The sequence below is a fragment of the Pezoporus occidentalis genome, unplaced genomic scaffold, assembly GCF_034315485.1.
Source record: "Pezoporus occidentalis ecotype Australia unplaced genomic scaffold, CSIRO_AGI_Poc_V1 ctg25, whole genome shotgun sequence".
Lineage (NCBI taxonomy): Eukaryota > Metazoa > Chordata > Aves > Psittaciformes > Psittacidae > Pezoporus > Pezoporus occidentalis.
In genome coordinates, this window is record NW_026914394.1 from 6203990 (window position 1) to 6224165 (window position 20176).

At 44.2% G+C, this 20176-nt stretch overlaps 1 protein-coding gene across 2 annotated transcripts; it reads left to right on the forward strand.

Annotated features, from left to right (window-relative positions):
- The first annotated feature begins 641 nt into the window (after positions 1 to 641).
- Positions 642 to 19986, forward strand: C8A (complement C8 alpha chain). Of its 2 annotated transcripts, XM_062623129.1 has the most exons (11): positions 642 to 893; positions 2934 to 3030; positions 3963 to 4107; positions 5609 to 5753; positions 6884 to 7073; positions 8553 to 8753; positions 10047 to 10287; positions 14281 to 14409; positions 14964 to 15121; positions 16972 to 17194; positions 19496 to 19986. In XM_062623129.1, the coding sequence occupies exons 1-11, from the start codon at positions 775 to 777 to the stop codon at positions 19645 to 19647; spliced, it is 1800 nt and encodes a 599-aa protein (XP_062479113.1). In that variant the 5' UTR covers positions 642 to 774; the 3' UTR covers positions 19648 to 19986. The 2 variants fall into 2 exon arrangements, with proteins under 2 accessions (XP_062479113.1, XP_062479114.1); XM_062623130.1 differs by lacking the exon at positions 2934 to 3030 and having other exon boundaries at positions 664 to 893.
- Positions 19987 to 20176: the final 190 nt, after the last annotated feature.

Genomic DNA, 20176 nt, shown 5'->3' on the forward strand with positions numbered 1-20176 from the left:
AGTAAACAACCCACGGTGTTGATTTTCCGCTATTGCTTTCTTATACTTGTGCACATCCACTACTTCCGTGTCAAGATTCCAACCACCTAAAAGCATTAGAGCCACCACTAACAGATGGGTTTGCACAGCATATGGGTTAGACACAGTTTCAGATTTAGGGGGCTTCTTCCTCACCCCATATCACTTTAGAAAACAAAGACTTAGATACCTGACTATGTAGGACCATCCAAAAGTCAAGTGATAACTCACATCAGCTTTGGAGATGGGATGCTATGGCAAGTGGGAAGGAGCTGAATTGACATCACTTCGATGTATCTGGAAGATGCGTGCTCCTCATAACACAATTTAATGATGAACTTCGATTTGCTGTCCCGGGAAGCTTTTCCCTGGTCAGCAACCAGACACACCAAGATTACAGTTAAGTCACTGTGGGAAAGAAAATGAGTTTCCTCCTCCTTCAGATTAAAAGGAGGGTGCAGGCTGGACAAGAAACACACTGCTGCAATAGGACTTGATTAACTTTAATGTGGAAACAGTCACACAGCTTAATAAATTCCCCTTCCAGAAAACTGGGAATTTCTTTCCAAAAGGGCAAAGGCCTCCAGGATGTGTCCTGATTCTTTGTGATTTGATCTGTGTTATTGTCAATGATTTACCTCAGTGTTTTGGAGTCCAGTGGCCTCCATGCTGCTTCTAGCAGTGCTTGCCCCACAGCATCCTGAAGCCTAAAGATCTGCAGCTAATCTATAGCAAACATTTACCTATGGAGAAACCATGTGGTGGGGCCCGTGTCAGCTTTCTCCTTTGATTCTGTCTATATGCTCGCTGGCTTTAACAGCAAGTCAGGCCACAGCTACAGCACACAGGGAGCTCGAGGCATTGCCTTCCCAGAGGTAAGTCCATTTCCCCCCCCCAACTTTACATATAGAGATTACAGACAAGTCAATCAGGCCATCAATTTTGTCCTGACATGAGGCATGTGCACACTGTGCTCTCTGTAAAGAGCTACCAGGGAAAAAACATGTTGGCAGTTGTCCAAAGCCCAAGCTAGGCATCGTAATTCCTTCTTATAGGAATTGTTTGCACAATGGTTTTTCTTTCACAGATGACTATTAAGCCTTCTTAAACTCCCTTACCAAAATTACCATACTGGGTTTGGGCACTTGAAATTAATTCCCTATACAGGATGATTTACGAGTGAATATTTTTTGTATTCCTTTTCATTATAATTATGTTGCATTTGCCAATGGGAAGTTAACAAGTGCATGGGAATAACCCAATCTGCAATCCAAGCCAGAGCATCATGCCTCAGGTTTTTTCCCCAGACAGTATTATTAACCTATAGGACTCTCACTTCGGCTTTGAAGGAAGGGAATAAACAAGTTACTTCTTTTCTAAAGCAATAGTGTTATGATAGGAAAACAGTTGTTTTTTTTTTCCCTACAGTTATTAATTTCAGCCTTGTTCTAAAGGCAAATATGATTTAGAAGGATCAAAAAGGGTATCAGTGATAATTGGAACATGCAGACAAGGAGAAGACGGAAAGGGAGGAAAAAAAGGGGTAGTGATACACTTAATTATGAAGGCTTATTCCGATAATCCCTTTAGAAAATGAACAAAGATGACATTTTTGATGTTTGATGAACTTATCAAACAAGGCAGAATAATGAAGAGGTAAATGTAAAACCCGATCGAAGGTGAGCCAATTAAGCACTTTGTGAAGTGCTGAAGGATACAGCCCACAAATCCTACTGTCAGAGCAAAAAGGCATCAATACCTGCGTGTCCTCCAGCTCCGTGTTTGCCTGCAGGCTCCTGCTGTTTTCCTGGAGCCACGGTGGGGTTTTATCTCACACACTTACCTGCATCCACGGGCTCCCTTGCTGAGCTGTTGTGGCTTTCATTTAGTAAGTCTCTCTTCTACAGCCTCTGAGGAATCCCCATTGTGCCCTATACCTCTAGTAATTATCAATATTTCTCTTTGGACTGCAGGCTTGTAAGTAAAACAGATTGCTCATTAGTTAATCACCAAAATAATAGTAATAATACTACTAATAACAGCATTTGGCTCAGAATAACCCCTCAAAATGCTTCAAAGGCTGTGGCAAATGCAGAGTTGTATTAGCAAGCCACAGATTGCTCCTCAAGACAAAGAAAGGCAGTATACAAAGAAAGACTGTAGGAGTAGGGGCAGAAATAGAGCTCATAAACTCTGGGCTGGGAGGCAAGAGAAGTATTTTCTTGCTGTTGTATAGTGGTATTCAGTGTATGTGAAGAGAGTCTGATCCAAGGGATTCTGGATATAGAACCCTTGCCATTTTCTGCTTTTATAATCTCCTTTTAGTTACTTTCCTCAGAATTTACGTTTCCTTTTAGAAGTAGTCGACCAACAAATTCTCATAGTTAATGTGGCTTTTTACCTTCCCTTCTCAGCACTGTTGGTGCAGCCATTCCCACCACTCCACAAAGCCTCTGCGAATCCGATTCAGTAGGTTTCAGAACAGGCCCCAGGTAACAAAACATCGCTTCTGGAGTTCCTGATGTGCTTCTGAGAAGAAAGAACAAAAAGAAGCCTTTCCTTAAAACCTGTCTGTTCTTGACATTCCTTCTATTTACCCAGTGTGTTTGGTCTTGGATATACATCGGTTTTATTGCAATCTACTTATTGGGAAGGGCGAGGATCTCTTGGGAGAGCCGGAAACCCAACCCAAAATCCTCAGGTCCTGCACTTGCTGCCCCTGACCCATTCTGATTATGAGTACTCAGATGGAGCATCTCGGGTAGCACAGCCACTCTGCTAAGCAATACTTCCCATTTCCTACAAACTAGATTCCCAGTGGAAACCCACACACTGATCGTTTTCTCCCTGCTACTCTCCACCCCTCCTTAAGACACAACTTCAAAGACCTTCCTGCTATCTCTTCCCCTCCTTAGAAGAAGCAGCAGAGATGTTAATTCTCCAGTTCCTGTTGACTGTCAGCTGAGCCAGTGGTCAGAATGGACTGATTGCTTTCCTTGCCAAGAGAAAAAAGTAAGACTCCACAGTAATGTATTCATTTATCTTCAGATGTGTCTGTGATGAGGATGTACACACATTAATTATATATATTATACATATTCATTATTCTGAAGCATCTAGTAAACTCATCCAAATATGATGGAGATGCTCCTCTACTAAAGAGACTCTTACCCTGGTGTAAACTGGGGAATAAATTCCTTTAAGGCAGCAGAGCATCAAGATGCAAAATCAAGGCAAATGGTGGAAGAATCCAGCCAGAATATTTGCCCAAGACTTTCTTCCTTTTCTATCTCAGATTTAATTGAGTATCTGCTGATTCTTAATGCAAATATTCCAATGAAAAGAAATTAGAAGCGGCCTTCATTCATCAGCTCCTGTTCTTAATTTTTTATATCATTCACATCTTCATAATTCAAGAATTTCTTTTCAAATACCTGACATAATTTTGCTTTCTCACTGAGTTTATATCCCTGCAGTTTTTGCTCCTGTGCTTATAATCAGTAAATGATTTGGCATTTCCCTCTTTCCTTTTATTTCCTAGTCTCAAGAGCAGCAATACTCATTAATAATCCATCAGAAATAGTGTGGGATCAGGGCTGCAATTAGTGTCTGTGTCCATCTGAGCCCGTTACATTCCAGGACAAAGCACGTATAACTGGAAAATATATGTATTGTTTCTAAGGTATAAAACAGGGAAAAGATTTTTAAACCCAGTTATTCCAGCCCCTTCAGCATTCACTTGTGTGAACTTCAAGCAAACCTCCTGCACTTCCACCTCTCTGCCACCTCTCCTCCATTTCTCATGTACAAAGTCTTTGGGCCACAAAAAGAATAATAATATAGATAAAAGCAATAGTTTCAATTGCTTTATAGCCTGTGGAGGTGATGTCTTGGTGGGATGTAAGTTAGGCGTTGATGATGTTTTTCTCTCTTGTGGGGTTCAGCACCGGTACCGGAGGCTGGTGCAGCCGGCGCGGTTTGCAGGGCGGCAATGCGCAGGGCATCTTTGGGATGAGCAAGCTTGCCGTACCGAGACAACATGCACTGGACCCCCCAGCTGTGAGAAGGACTTTCAGTGTGAGGAAACAGGTGAGTGAACCAAGCACAAGCTTCTGCCAAAGAGGTTTTGGTCCTGGGTGGACAGACCTAGGGTAAGACCTGTCCATGGTATTACCATGGGCAGAGCTTTGCCAACCGGCCAGCAGGATGGGGAATTGGTGCAAGAGAAAGCAGCAAATTTCCCTGTATTTGGGGTTTTTTTTTCCCCCACTTTTATAGAAATCCACCCATGTTCTACTCAGATTTAGCTAGAAAAGAAGGCTGTATGACATGGAAAAGGTTAATTTTTTTCAGTGGAACAAAGAGAGTAGAAATATTCTGCTCCAACTGCTGTGCTACATGCTCGCACTTCCCTCCATGGGCACCAACGCACCCACAACACACCACTTTCTCTCCTTGCAAAAGACATAGTTCAATCATAAATCCAACGAGCAATCTGTTGGGGTGATTTGTTTATTTTTAGCCATGCCCAGCTCTGAGGATTGGGATGTAATACGGCTGTTCACTGAAAGTTTCACTAGCCTTGACAGATTTCTGGTTTTACACAAATGGCTCAAGCTCCCATCTTGAGTATTTAATGAAAATTCTACTGACATTTAGAACTACATGCCAGCTCTGTGACCAGTGCATCAGCTAGAGCAGGTCATCATAGAACCATAGGATCCCAGACTGGTTTGGGTTGGAAGGGACCTTAAAACTCATTCAGTTCCAGCCCCCTGCCACAGGCAGGGACACCTTCCACTAGAGCAGCTTGCTCCAAGCCCCTGTGTCCAACCTGGTCTTGAACACTGCCAGGGATGGGGCAGCCACAGCTTCTCTGGGCACCCTGTGCCAGTGCCTCAGCACCCTCACAGGGAAGAGCTTCTGCCTAAGAGCTCATCTCAGTCTCCCCTCTCTTAGGTTAAAGCCATTCCCCCTTGTCCTGTCACTACATGCCCTTGTAAAAAGCCCCTCTCCAGATTTCTTTGCTCCATGGTAGCAAGTGTAGCAGGAGCAGTTCCCTCTGCCCACAAATGTCATGTCAAGGCTTCCTCCTCACCCCCAGAAGGGAAAGCACCTCCAAGTTGCCCTTCCTGCAAACATCCATTCTTGAGCTATAATTACTGCAATAAACTTCCCAAATACCTCCAGCAAAGGGAAGAGGCAGCAAAACTGCACTTTAACCAGATGGAGCTGATTTCCCCGAGCCAAGTGGAGAAGCTATTGCTTCCTGCAGCTCCTTTCCAAGAGCATGATGTTAGATAATAAAATCAGGCCAGAGATGTGACCTTGATTTGACTCCCACTCCATGGAATCCCATGGGAGCAGTCAGCTTGGACTCTGAGCTGTGCTCACTCCAGTTTGCAAAGAAAAACCTGCCCTGAAGGAGATGAGGAAATCAAGCTCCCAGTGTAAAAGCCCTGTGTTTAACACCCAGAGGGACTTCTTGTGGCCCCAAGATATGGGTGGAGAACAGCACAAACAGTGCAAGCTGCTGAAAAGGTTTTCTGAAGGGCAGGAAAGTGAGATCACCTGTATCTGTGCCCTTTAGGTCGCTGTATTAAACGACATCTTGTGTGCAATGGGGAGTCAGACTGCAGAGATGGGTCCGACGAGGATAACTGTGAGGATGAAGATATTGAAAGCCCTTGTGAACATCTGTTCCCAGTCCCAGGGTCTGAAAAAGCAGTCCAGGGGTAGGTGATTAATCAATACCTGCTACTCTCACAATCAAAACAGGATTAAGTGTTTCATATTGCATTTCCTTAGTAATTGCAATGCTCCATGAATTGATAAGGTGCTGTACAAAGCCTAGAGGAGAGGTACTGTCCTGCACAACCATGGGTAGCAATGAGGGAAGCAGGAGGGCTCATCCCAGCTTTTCTTTCAAATTCTGTCTTGGATTTACTTATCTGACCTTGGCCTCTCCCCGCCACTCCATACTTGTGATGCCCTCTTTATACTCCTGCAAAAATATATCCCAGTTATCTCACAGCTTTTTCCAGTTGTTAAAAGCAATCTATTAAAGCAAACAGTAGACTTTGGAGATGCAGCATCCTGGTGGCATTCATTCTTAAGGAGAAGGTTTAACTACAGGAATTAGGACTTCAGAGCACAATTCAAGGCCGAGAGCCTGAGCTCCACGTGAATATACACAGGGTAAATACTTCTGTCCATTAAAAACTCCCTGTTGTGAGGAGCAATGCTGCTGTCTAGTTTGAATAATGCTTTCGTTTGGAGCCATGGAATTACAGGGAATACTAAGTAATAGGCAGATTTCAGAGGGCACCAGCTGTGATGGCTGAGGAGCAGGAAGAAAGAGGCATAAGGAAATAAGAAGTGAGAGACTTGGCAAAGCACAAGCAGACTGCAAGTCTAGGGAGGGTGCTAACTCCCCTGAGAAACAGGGCCATTATTAAAGGGAAGAAGATGAAATTAAGATAGAAAACAATTACAGGGAATGCCAGGAAACACTTTGTGACAGTGAGATGCATTAGGCCCACGGGGAACCTGGAGGAATTCCAGGACCTTGGAACTTCCATAACTGCACTTGCTGGGGTAGACTGGACACCTTTACTGGTTTCTTCCATTTCTAGCATATGAGTCCAAACCAATGTTTGGAAATAAAATGGCTCTTTGTGTCCCATTCGCTTTGAGAAGCAGATAGCAAGGAGATAACAAACCCAAAGATTTTAGGTGCTATCCAAAGGCAGAGACCTGAGGATAGGCAACTTGTAGTGTGAGGAGAAGAGAAACAGTGACAGAGGCTGTTGAGGAAATAAAACTGGAGCTATGGGTAACTTCCTGAACGTTAATTCTTTCCCAGATACAATATCCTAACGCAGGAAGGGAGACAGTACATATATGACCCTAACTTTTTTGGAGGCCAATGTGAATATATCTACAACGGAGAGTGGCGGGAGCTGAAGTACGATGCTGCATGTGAACGTCTGTACTATGGAGATGACGAGAAGTATTTCCGCAAACCTTACAACTTCCACGTATACCAGTTCCTAGTAAGTCCTTTGGGTGATCAGATTTAGCAATGTTTTCCCAGCTAAACCTCCCACAAAGATGTTAGGTATATTTTGTCATTCACTATAGGTTGTCTTTCCAGGTACCCAAGCTGTCCCCAAGACAACAGGCAATCGATGATATAAATGCTATTTTATGGCACATCAAGGAACTAACATGCTTTATCACCCAGGCATTGCCACTGCTTACTCTGGCCTAGTAAGAGCCAAGATAAATGGGTTTTCTCTAAATTCTGCTATTAATGAACTGTAGCGCTTGCACAAGCCACTTGCCTCTCTAGGGATGAATTTGGCCATGTGTAAAATGGGAACAATGCTACTGGTTCTATCTTTGAAAGCATTTTAAGCCTTTGGCATGGCTACAAGGAACATAAATCCAAATTCTGAGTGAGACAGAGATCCTGAAAGCCATTGCCATGTATCACAATGCCTATACTTTGTGGGATCGTATCTGATATTGGAGACTGAACTAAAGTAGAGCAAGGATTCAACCTGGGGCTCCCATGTCTTAAGTGGGTGCCTTGGCCACACTGTTAAACGTTTATCATGCTTTTTGACATGAATGAATAGAACACATTATTCCAAGGGAATATTACAGCCACAGGTTCAATCAAGTGGCTTTCCCTTCCCAGCAGACAGTTCCCTGCGCCTCTTATTCCCCAGTTTGAATCCAGACAGACCCACCAAACGAACCATATTTTCTCCTGACCCTTACCGGCTCCTAGTGATGGAAGGCCCACTTTTGCACCATGGTCAGGCACTGAGGAACACTTGAGCGTGCCCCATATGCATCTTGACTTAGGAGTGTCTACCTGCTGGGTCTAGGAAGTCACGTTAATGTGAGATGCTTTCTTCAGTGTTGGTAATTATTTAACTGGCTTTTTATAGAGATGGCAAATGGCACAGCCTGGATTCAGCAAGGCTGCTCAATTCCACATGCCAGCAGAGTAGAGCTGTCAAAGAAAAGGTCAGTGCTCTAAACCACAGGCAAGACAATGTTTGTTTTCTAGCGCTGCCATTGCAAGCGGCTGGATCACTGCTGTTGAATTTCTTTTCCTAAATAAATTCATCCAGAAGCAAGCTGGAGACAAAAAATTCGCTCCAAATCGTTAGGATCTGGCAGAGCTGTAAAGAACTGGAAGGAGGGTTTTATAATGGGAAGTGTCAAGCTAGCTAAATAAGTACCATTACCAGCTCTGGCTGTAATGGCACTGTTTTGAGTTGGCTAAACACAAGCTTTTCCCCTGCCTGGAGATGGATGAAGCTTTATCCACACTTCTCACACATTTCCAAATGAAATTGCATGTGACTTAATTCTTTATTCCACATTCACTGCAGTCAGTGTTGGTGCTGTCAGGACCATCACAGGCTTCAACAGAGGCACCATTAGCTCCTTAAAGAAATAGAGATTAAAAATAAAGAGAAGTACCTAAAAATTCATCTCTGCTCCTTTCACTTTAGGCTCATGCTGATTCTGGATTCACTTTTGAGTTTTATGATGATTCAAAGGATCTGCTTGAGGCCCTTAAAAGCGATAAATCCAAAACAAAAGGCTTTACCATTGGAATCGGGTCTACAGGATCAGCGTTCCAGTTAGACCTGGGCTTCACTTTATCGGGTGGCAAAGGATCCCTGAAGAATTTCACACAATATGCTACAAAGGTAAAAGAAAAGTAACAAATCAGTGATGCATAATGCTCCAGTTGTGTCATCTGTGCATCGCATGGGCTGGCTGTAACTTATGTCAGTTGATTCTCTCAATTGCGTTTTTTAACACATAGTAATTGTACCTTAATTTGTTCATGTAATTGCAAATGTATCATCGTTAGTAATCCTGTTTGTTGTTCTTCTTATGGTTTAGCAAACCGGGAGTGGGAATAAAATTGCATTACGAAGCACCACAACACATGTCGTCTCCCCCCATCCTGTTTCATGGCTACATTAAGCCCATAAATAAAAAAATGCTTAAAGTGACGATGAGGGAGGAGGAAATACCAAGATGTTGATCAAAACAGTTGTCTTCAGGGAACGATCTCTGGTAGCACATATATTTTGTTCAAATTAATACAAGCTGCCTTATGATGCTGAAATATGCTACATTTTATGGGCGGTTAAAATAGCACACTGAAAAGAGGATACCCAGTAATAGGGTGTATTTCTCATAGTGGGTTTACATCATGGACCAGCTGTGGCGATCTCTTTCCGATCTAATAGCATGAAGGCTGGCATTTCCCACATTTACCATGCTCTGTCTCTATTTCTTTTGTGGCTGCTGACAGAAAACGATAAAGAAGAATTACTTTGATAGTGTTCTGAGTTAAAATGCCCTTAAAAGCTGCTTGAAATGGGCACCATTATAGCATTTACTGTGCCCTTGTCTAGACTCACACGATGTTTACAGCAAAACGATGATCAATTATTGGAGGAATCATTTAAAGGGCTGTTCTGGTTCCACTGGAGCCTTGTCGAGTCAATGGCTCCTCTAGAAGAGGGGTCGTGGAGCTGGTGGCATACCCAGGCAATCCTCCCACAATCAGCATCTTCCTCCTCCAGTGCTGGGCTGGGCTTGTCTTGAGCCTTTGTCCTGCATCACTGATTAAGGCTGTGAAAAAGGCAAAAGGGAATTAACACTATGGAAAGGAAAACAGGAAAAAGGAATAGCAGAAATGGAGGACGGAGGGGAATCATGTGGAGCCTGATTCTGATCATATGCACACATAAAAACCCCAAACCCATGGCTTTGCCCTTCACCTCACACAGCATGCAAGAAAGATGCACTCTAAAAGAGTTACCACCAATTTCATTTAAACCTGGGCTTGTCTCCCTGCCTTCAACATACACTGACAGTCAGAGATTCAGGCTTTCTTCTGCAAATCTATAGACCAGAAATTACTTCTATTTTATTTTAATTTAAAACGTATGTTGAATGGCAGCTCTTCTTTTCTTCGCCTGCAGGAGGTTGGTTTCATTAGAGGTGTGACAAAGGTGCAGACAGCCCGTTTCAAGATGAGAAGGGACAACATTGTTTTGGATGAAGATGTGTTGCTCTCCCTGCAGGAGCTTCCAGACACCTATAACTATGGCATGTACGCCAGGTTCATCGATGACTATGGTACCCATTTCATGACATCTGGCACTATGGGAGGCATCTTTGAGTACATCCTTGTCATTAACAAGGAAGAAATGAGAAGAAAAGGTTAGAAAATGACAAAATACTCTCTATTCACAACATCCTGCTCAAAGCCAGGCATTTCCAACCTGGTGACCATGGTGTGGGTCCACTCCACCAGAGTAATTCATCTGGTTCTGGTTGCTCCCACCTGCCATTCTCTCCCTGAGCCCTGGGAGAGCGGGTGCTCATTGGCATCTCTTTGCTGAGCTGGCTGGCCTGTTCCATCACAGGATAGACACATATGCATTGCAAGCCCAAAAAGGCACAGTGGGAGTGAGGCAGAGGTATCTGCATGTTGTTCATGAGATGGATGCACTACTGGCCAGAAAGCAGGGGATAAGCTTGAGTGTCACAAAATGTGCTTCCTGATCTAATTTCAGAAGAATCTGGGTGAGATTTTGGTAGTTTAGGAAGGAACCTGAGCATTTTCTCCCTTTCTTTCAGTGTCACTTCTCTAAACTTCTCCTGTTTCTTACAGTCATTGTTCATGTTCAAGGACTTCAAACTCATTCAGACTAAAGCAAGTTAGCCTGCTCTTGTTTCAGCATCTTGATAGCGAGGGTTTCAATTTCCTGTAAATGGAAAGAAAACACTGCAGTTGGCAATACCTCTGCCACTTTGCTCTGGTTACTGCCACATCTGAAGACTAACAGACCTCTGTTAGCTCCAGTTCTCAACATATTGGAGTGTATGAGGCTGAAAAGCCATACCTCTAAATCTCAGTTACATAAAACATCCACCACAGTTGTCTACAACACAAGAATAGGCATTAGTGGTGAGCCAAACCATAACATTTTTCCTAATCCGAAAAATAAGATGCAGAACAATAGTATCTTACTTTAGAACATGAACAAGTTTTGCGAAGGTGTTGACAATACAATAGATCCCACTTCCCCTGTGGAACATCATTCCATTCTGTGGAGGGTAAGGCTCCTTGGTAAGTCTAGGCTGGACATTAATGCAAAAGAAAATCATGATCATGGACAAGAGGTGAAAATTGCTGCAGCTGGTACAAACTGCTGTAATTCCATTAATTTCCATGGTTCTGCCCCAGATTCTGCTCCTGGTCTGAAACAGTTTGGTACCAGCAGCACTTTAGATAACTGTACACTCCATACTGAGTATTAACCAGGCCAATTTTGCACAAGAAATTACCAATTGAGAGGATTTTCATCAAGTCCCTGAACTATTATTTGGAAATATGATGCCTCTTCACACCATTCATTCACTTTGAAGAGTGAGTGATGTAGAAGTGAACAAGATCTTGGCAAGCAAGTCTTAAGGAAGCAGACTGCCAATTTCAGAGGAAGAATGAATCCAGAGCATGCGGAGGGAGGCTATTATTTTACTTCATCTTGTGCTTGCTGTGTATATAAGGAGGAGATTTACTGCTACGAGATGCCTTATCTTAGGAAAGAAGGATGTTGAAGTTCAGCAAAAGACAAAAATGTGCCCCAGTGGAGATGATGTAATTTTCATTCTAATGAAGCACGCTTCCGTAACATTCATCTAACCCAGGCTCTGCTAGAAAGCCCACATATACCAAGTCAGCAGCACTCTAGGACACACAGCAGACCCAGAAGGACTCCCACCTGCACTGGCTGATATGCCCCTGTCTAAGAGCATTTAGTAAAAAGCCCTGATTTCTCTAATGGCAATCACAGCCATGTTTGAAGGTTGTGTGTGTGAGAGGATTATCTGCCTTCTCTGAGGAATAGTCAGGATCAGGATGTAAGTGCTCAGGTCTTAAAATCAGAGCTTCATAAGATGAGCTTGAAGCTCTGGAGATGCCTGGAGATGTACCAGGGCTAAGAAGCATGGCACCTGCTCTTTGGATCAACCACTGCTTCCTTAGAGCCCACCTAGCCCATAAGTCTATGTATTAAATGCTCTGGAAGAGAAAGCATTCCTTTCTTATACCAGTGACTAAAGCACATGCCCAGGAAAAAGATCCCTAGGCTGATCCCTCCCTAAACAAGAGGCAGCTTGGGCAGTTGCTGAGCATCTATCTAAGTATAGGCATAAGCTGGACTTTAAGCATAAAAATGAAGTCACCTTCTGGGTTTAAATACCCAAGAACAGACCACAACTCACCGGTGCATAGCTTAGGACTGCTGTTTTGCTGCAAGACCCATTTCTAGCTTTCAGGCTGCAAGGGCTTGCATGGATGTGGTCATGAGTGAAATAAATACATGTGTCAGAATGAAGTCCCTCGTTGCTCTGCCATCAATATTTTTCATTACTTGTTTTTAAAATAGATTGTTATGGTTCTATTATTTAGCAGAAAACAGCATAATGTGCTCACACATTACAAGAACATTTATGGGAGAAACATTACGCACAGAGTAAATTAGAGAGAGTCTTCATATATTCTGATTAATTCAAAATGCAGCAGTAAATCTTATCAGTCGAGCACATTTAACTATTGCAAATTATATCATATAAAAAACGCTACCAGGGCTCCCCCCTCCAGTGCCAATATTTTCTATGGCCACCCTTTTGCAGTGATAACCACTTGTCATTTATCAAGACACGATCTTGCTGCAACCAATAGCAAATTGTATTGACAGAGCCTCGCTGAACATAATTACTCACCGGGAACCATGGCAAATCAATTAATCAGGGTGTTCCTCAAGTTTAATTTTATGCTACTCCACCACCAAGATAAGCAATCCCTCATGTTGCTTTGGGTGAATGAACTTTACCCACTGTGTTTACAACTGTTGAACAGTTTAGTAGCAGTAATCGAGTGCTACACATTTAATCTTTCTCAAGAGCCCAGTTTTGCAATGGGATGTAATTCCCCCTGAAGTCTTGAGCATGTTTCAGCTCTCACAGGTTTGAATCCAGGACTTGTAGCCCCTTCTCTCAGGGGCTATAGGAGCACCTCCACCCTTTGGGAGAGCCAACGAGCAGATCCATGCCCCACATGGTTCCAGCCAGCCTCTTCTGCAGGGTGTGCAGAAACAGATCTATGGGTGTTTTACCAGTATTTTAAACATAAGCAAGGCAAGCCACTGCTCCCCAGTGCTGGGGTGAGGCAGTTCAGCAGACAATACTCTACAGTGGGGCTTGGCTGTAGGGTCAATCTTTAGACCATTAAGCCATGATATACAAATCCCGATGACCTCTGTTGCCCCCCTTTCAATACTGTGGTATTGATCACAGGGCTGCTTTGTAAAACACTTTAAAGCCCTCTGACAAGAAGGGCAACATAAAAGTTACCTATTACTTACAATACCTGTATTTATTGAAATCAATGGATTTTTTAACTATTAAAGAAGACAGCCTTATATTCGCAGCACACTAAAGTGTGTACATAAACCCGGGCTGTATGAAATATGCACATTGCTTACCTTGGTGAAACCACCTCATTAGTTCCCCTCTCCCCTCTGCAGTTGCTTCATGGGTCTCCAGTCACATATTTTCGTGATGTATGTGGCAGTGCTGGCAGCAGCAGCCCAGCAGCAGGCAGGAAGGCTTCGGCAGCTCTCAACACACAGCAACCTACTGCAAGTTGCTAGTCGAGAAGCTACTTAAGCCACTAATACACGGGTCAGATCCTGAGTTGAGGAAGATCAGTGAGGATCTATCAAGTTCAGCTGCTGTTCCCAGCTTTATCCTAATTCTGAGGTAGGCTTTCAAATAACAATTAAAACAAAAATTGTATTTTTAAATAAATAGACCAAATAAGGAAATACATGCCTAAAGCCTTGTGTTGATGTCTTTTCTTTTTTCTAATACTTCCCAAGGACACGATTCTTACAGTAAGGACACTTCCCTACTCATCTATCATGCGATGGACCCGATATACCCCAATTAAACACTGACTTTTCCATTGCAAGGCTGTCCTCTGCCCAGAATAGCTCTTGACTTTGAAAAACAGGCCATGCAGATAACCAAATATTTTCTTTGTTCATAGAAAAAAACAAACAAAAAGCCCCACAAATGAGAAAATTCCTATGCTTCCACTCAGAATGAGTCACTGATTTTACTGGTTTCCTTTCTGTTTTGCAGACATCAGAGCTGAAGAGATAAGTGCCTGCATGGGCTGGTCGATTGGCCTTACAGGCAGCATGAATAAAGCGCTTTTGGGAGCATCCATATCATCCTCTGACTGTGCAAAGAAAAGATTTCTGGAAACAGGTAGGATATCAGGGCAGATGTCTTGCCAAGGCATCTTGCATCACTTCTTTTGGTCACTTGGGCATGGACATTCAAGTAGGGTAACACAAGGGTTCAAAGAAGGGAGCTCTGGTGCCATCCCCAGTCATGGCTCAGGCCCAGTCATGGGACCAAAGCAACTTTGGGTCCAAGTCTCCAGGAGTCCTGGTTGCTCTTGAAAGAGGAGGAACTAAGATAGCAATACCTGGATTAGAAATGCATGTAAATAGAGGCAGTGGGGAACGCCTCAGTCCCTATACCCACGACAGACTGGGCATGGAGGATAAGGGCAACATGGCAACTATTAAAGAAGTCAAAACTGACTATAAAAGTACTCAAAGAGGCTATGAAGCCTCAGATTTGTAAACCCCTTAACCAGCTACAGACAGCCCCAGAGCTCCCATTGATTCCAAGAGGCAGCATCAGTGCCGCTCTCTGACAGCTCCTTGCACAACTGATCTCCCCTCCATTAAGCAGTTTCTAGTCTATGTGTGGAAACGATAACTAAATAATACGGCTTTAATTCAACTTTTCAGATGCTGAGAGCAACAGTGCAGTTGTAGAAGATATTATTCCCCGGATTAGAGGTGGAGATAGCAGTTACAGCGGAGGACTCTTAAACAGTTGGGATGGCAATATGTATCGTCACTGGGGAAGGTCATTAAAATATAATCCTGCTGTTATTGATTTTGAGGTAAGGCTTTTCTGCAGTTGAAGAAACTCTGCCACTATAAGGAATGAAAGTGTAGTCGAGCAGATCATTTCGTATTTTTATTGTGATCCCATCACAGAACAAGATTAAATGTAATGGGCCACTGATCTGGTAACCTCTTATTCATTTCACAATGGGGAGTACATCTCCCACCGACTGCATCCACAGGGAGACTGACAAGGAGCTTAATGCTGGATTAGTGCCGAGTTAAGTTTTTGATGTGTTCCCAAACAGCTTCCCAATGAATGGCTCTCCGAGGTTGTATTCATCCTTATTATTCCCCTTGATGCTGCCTGCCCTCCTTTATAAGAAGGGGACTCACAGCAGGCTGAGGAAGGAGTCTTGCCTCTCCAAAGGGCAAAGATCTCTGAAGCATCCTATAGATGGGGAGGAGATGGGTGCAAGCAGAGGGGATGGAAAGGGAGACGGAAGAGCAAACTAACAATCCAGCAGTAGAGATTGCAGAGATGTGAGGAGCCGAGCATAACTCCTTGGCTGTGGTCAGGAGCACCACATCTACCCTGAGATGCTACAACTGCTAGTCTGCAGTAGGGGTGCAGAGGGAGGACCTCAGTCAAAGAAACACACTGCCACTTCCATCCCTCTCATCTTCATTTGAGAGCACACCTGCTCCTGGCTCTGACAAAGGGTGGGAGAAAGAACAACGGAATCAGGAATTATCTGTGCTATTAGCAGGGCAAGAAGGACTCTGCAAACCTTCCTGGGCAGCACCTCGCAGGCAGAAAGCCCTGATAGGCAGGTTATTTCAGATGCAGATTATTCACCTTTCTGCACAAGTTCCCATCAATTCTGGGCAAAACTTACTGCAGTTTTCCAGTAAACTATGTGCTGACCTCTCTGTTGGCTGCTCTGGAGCTCAGCAGTCACTCTGCAAGCGGAGCTGCCGATAAGCGCTCATGTCCACTTCAGCAGCTCTTATCGGCACCTCCCTCTTGTTTGTTAAACAGGCTTGTGCAAATTTGTCTAAGAGCTCTTCCCAAAGCCCCACAAATCACTCTCACTGCACCTTGTGCAATGAGACGATGCCCAGCTCCTCTCTGGGACCAGTTTCCAGCAATTCCTAACCAATACACAAAGCATTTGCACAGATGCACGGATGGGCATATGTAACTATGGGACTTCAGTCCAGCCCTGAGCTTTTAGACTTAATATTCACTCTAATATTAATATTCAGTTGGGTGAGCTATAATTACAGTTGCCCAAACTGGACTATTTTTGCTGAATGGTATATAAGAACTAGACTTTGCTACTGGAACTATTATGAGCATATATTCTTAAAGCTTTAGATGGCACAGTATTATTTCACTGCATTGAAGGATAAAAAGTATGTAGGCAAAATTCTCCACGCTCAGCATTCACAATCTGGTCACCATTAGTGGTAGGCTGGCATTAGGTTTTGATGATATCCAAAAAGCTCTTAGCAAAACACTTTGGTTTAAAAAGGCAAAAAGCATGCAAGAATCCCTGAGACTGGGACAGCACTAAGCAAACAGTCAAAAAATTGGCTTACAGGGGTGTTTTAACTTATCATTTGAATCCACACTGAAACTCCAAAGCATGTCCAGGAAAGCCAATCCTGCACAGACCTCTAAGATGAGGAACGTTTTGGAACGGTGATTTCCTTCTGATGCTCATCAGTCGTAGCAACACATTTGCATGATGTACATGGAGCTGTCAAGGAAGACAAATGGGGTTTTTCTGAGCCCTGAGTTTATCCAGCAGTGTCACAGCTCTTTGCCAATGGTGTGGCAGCATCTCAGTTAATGCTCAGCTGAAACTGTCCCCATGCTATTTATCTCCATCTTATGCAGCTGCAGCCCATCCATGAAATTCTCCGTAGAAGCAACCTCGGCGATGTGGAAACCAAGCGGCAACACCTGAAACGGGCTTTGGATGATTACTTGTTGGAGTTCAACACCTGCCGCTGCGGACCATGCCAGAACAATGGGGAACCTGTTTTGGTGGGAGACACGTGTTTCTGCCAGTGTAGACCAGGTTACAGAGGCCCTGCCTGCGAGCAGACAAAGCGCCAAGGTAAGATGCATGTACCCACAGCAGGGGAGGGCAAAAGGCAGCAAAGGGACAGGATTTTCCCCTCCTTGGTTAACCAACTGCTCTTTCCATCCGTGCATCAATCAAGCCTTCACTTCTGCATTGTTTTTTGCTGCTACCATAACAGAATGAATTGGGTTGGAAGGGACCTTCACAGCTCATCTAGTCCAACCCCCTGCAATGAGTTAGGGACATCTTGAACTAGACCAGGTTGCCCAGAACCACATCCAGCCTGGCCTGGAATGTGTCCGGGGATGGCACATCCACCACCGCTCTGGGCAACCTTTGCCAGTGTTTCACCACCCTCACTGTAAACAATGTCTTCCTCATATCCAGCCTGAATCTCCCCTCTTTTTAAGACCATCACCCCTCATCCTGTTGCAATAGGCCAAGCTAAGAAGTCTCTCCCCATCTTTCTTATAGGCCATTCTTTCAGTACTTTTAAGTACTGAAAGGCTGCAATAAGGTCTCCTCAGTGCCTTCTCTTCTCCAGGCTGAACAACCCCAGCAGTCTCAGCCTGTCTCCATAGGAGAGACGTTTCATGCCTCTGATCATTTTTGTTGCCTTTTCCTAAGCAGCCCTAGAAGAGACTGAATCAGCAGCTCAGGTGTTTATTATAAATAAATCAGTGGAAATAAGGATGTATTTAATAGCTGGAGACTTACCAATACATTGCAAAGAGCTGATGTGGGGTGTAGCAGCAGCACCCAGGCCAAGCCCAGCTGCTCATGTTACCCACAGACCTTGATGGGCAGGGAGTGAAGGGAGACTGAGAGGGTCAGCCTAAGTGAGCCAGACTTGGTGTTCAAGCAACGTGCCACCAAAAATGCTCTTTTACTAATAAAAAAATGCCACATTGCCATATTTCCCACCTTCCCTCCCAGGAAACATTTTAACTAAAGGGAAGCATCTATTTTAGGGAGAAAAAAAGTTTTTTTTTTCCAAAATGACAGGCGTTTATTTATGTTTTCTTTATCACTTTATAAACTATCCTAAGAAAATCAAATGGGTGGCAAAAAAGCCTACCCTGAATCATGCTCTTTTGTTTTTAAAAATGGCATAGTTCTTTCTGGGTATTTTTGTCCTGATTTGTGAGGATAAAAAACTTCCACATCTCAGCACAGGAAGCTGGCAGGAAAAGTCCATCCTCAGAGCAATTCCACCAGACAGAGCTCGAGGCCTTCAACCATGTGCTCAAAACAGGGGTCTCACCACTGGAAAATCAAAGCTGTGCTGAGATAAGGAGGTAGAGCAGAGAGGGAGATGGTTTATGGAGCTGAACTCAACAGCATGCTTCGGTGACTGCAAAGTGGGCTTCTTTAAAAACACCAGGTTCTTCAAGTTGTCTCCAGTTCCAAGGAATCTGCCTTACATGATTTGGAAGCTCGGGATCCGGTCCCAAAGCAGCCTACCAAGGTGGCCAGCCCCTGTGCTCCCCAATTTCAGAAACGGCAGGGACAGACACACTCTCATGGGCAACTTTTAGCTTCAAATCTTTAGTTCCAAAACTCATTTAAGACCAAACCTAGTTGATTTTAAAGCACGACATTACAGCAGATGTGAAACCCAGCTTTCCACCCAGCCCAAAGTAAGAGCACACACATCCATTTGCGCTGTCTGGATTAATAAAGTGCCCGAGCCAGGTATGAAGGCCAGTTGAGTAAATAAAAAACGACAGTAAATGACAGCTATCAAGCATTCTCATCATTCAGGAGCACTGCCATAATCCATAGTATCGAACGCTCCTGACAACTCAGTCTGTACTGTAATGAAAAAGCCTTGAAATGACCCATCTCCAAAAGGATGGGCACTTTTCACAACACAGCCTGGTCTAGTGAATGGTGCCACTGCCCATGGCAGGGGGCAGGGAACAGACGAGCTTTAAGGTCCCTTCCAACCCAAACCATTCTCTGATTATATGGCGTTAGGAGACTTTTGTCCCTCTGCCTTGGTCAGGGGTGAGAAAGTGCATATAATGCTTTCAGCTGCCCTTTGGGAAAGGAAAACCAAGCCACAACTTTTCAGACAAGCAGAAAAGAAGAAACAGACATTGGTGTCTGAAGAAGGTGATGCTGCTTCCTCTTCCCTGGCTTCAAAGTGCCTTGATCTCAACAGCCGCCCATATGCTGGGCACGGGTGGTACAGACAAGGAGATCCCGCTCAAATCACAAACTGCCAGTGGCAATCAGCTCACCCCTCCTGCCCTGCTCCCACCCAAAGTACGTCACTGCACTTCAGACCTGAATACTTGGGTTTTCCCCCTTTTTTTAATGTGTTTACAGGCAGCAAGATGGATGGGCGCTGGAGCTGCTGGTCAGACTGGAGTCCCTGTCAGTCAGGCACAGCGCGGCGGAGCCGGCACTGCAACAACCCGGCCCCGCAACACGGTGGGGAGCCCTGCATGGGGAGCAACCTGCAGAGCAAAGCCTGCTGAAAACCACATTGCTCTACACAGGTCGAGACCAGTTTGAAGTCTGTGCTGGGCTAGAAGCACTCCAGGCATGATCCCGCAATGGATTTACCCTGGGGAAAAAGAATTGATGATCAGTATTGCATTCCTATATGTATGGAGGCATGCTGGATTCAGTGTGCAAAACCACACCTATTGCTCCAGCTGCCTGAATGCAGATGCCCCCACACCACAAGAGGTGATGGGAGCCCCACCAGTTCGCAGTGGCTGCAATACAGGAGATGGTGGAGAACCCACACGGGTGGTTTTGCTGCTGTGTGACCCTGTCATGAAATAAATTTACTGGAAGTGCCTGCATAAGTATGCTTGACTTGCAGGAATATTTATATTTGTCTTTGGAAAACACATTAAAAGCTCATGATCCTTGCATTTCCATGCAGTTGGTATTGACATATGTGCCAAGAAACTTTTGTAAGTTGACACTGTCACATTTTTAAGCCCAGCATATTGGCCAGGGCTGTGTTTGCAGCAAACCCATATGCTGATCTGCGTG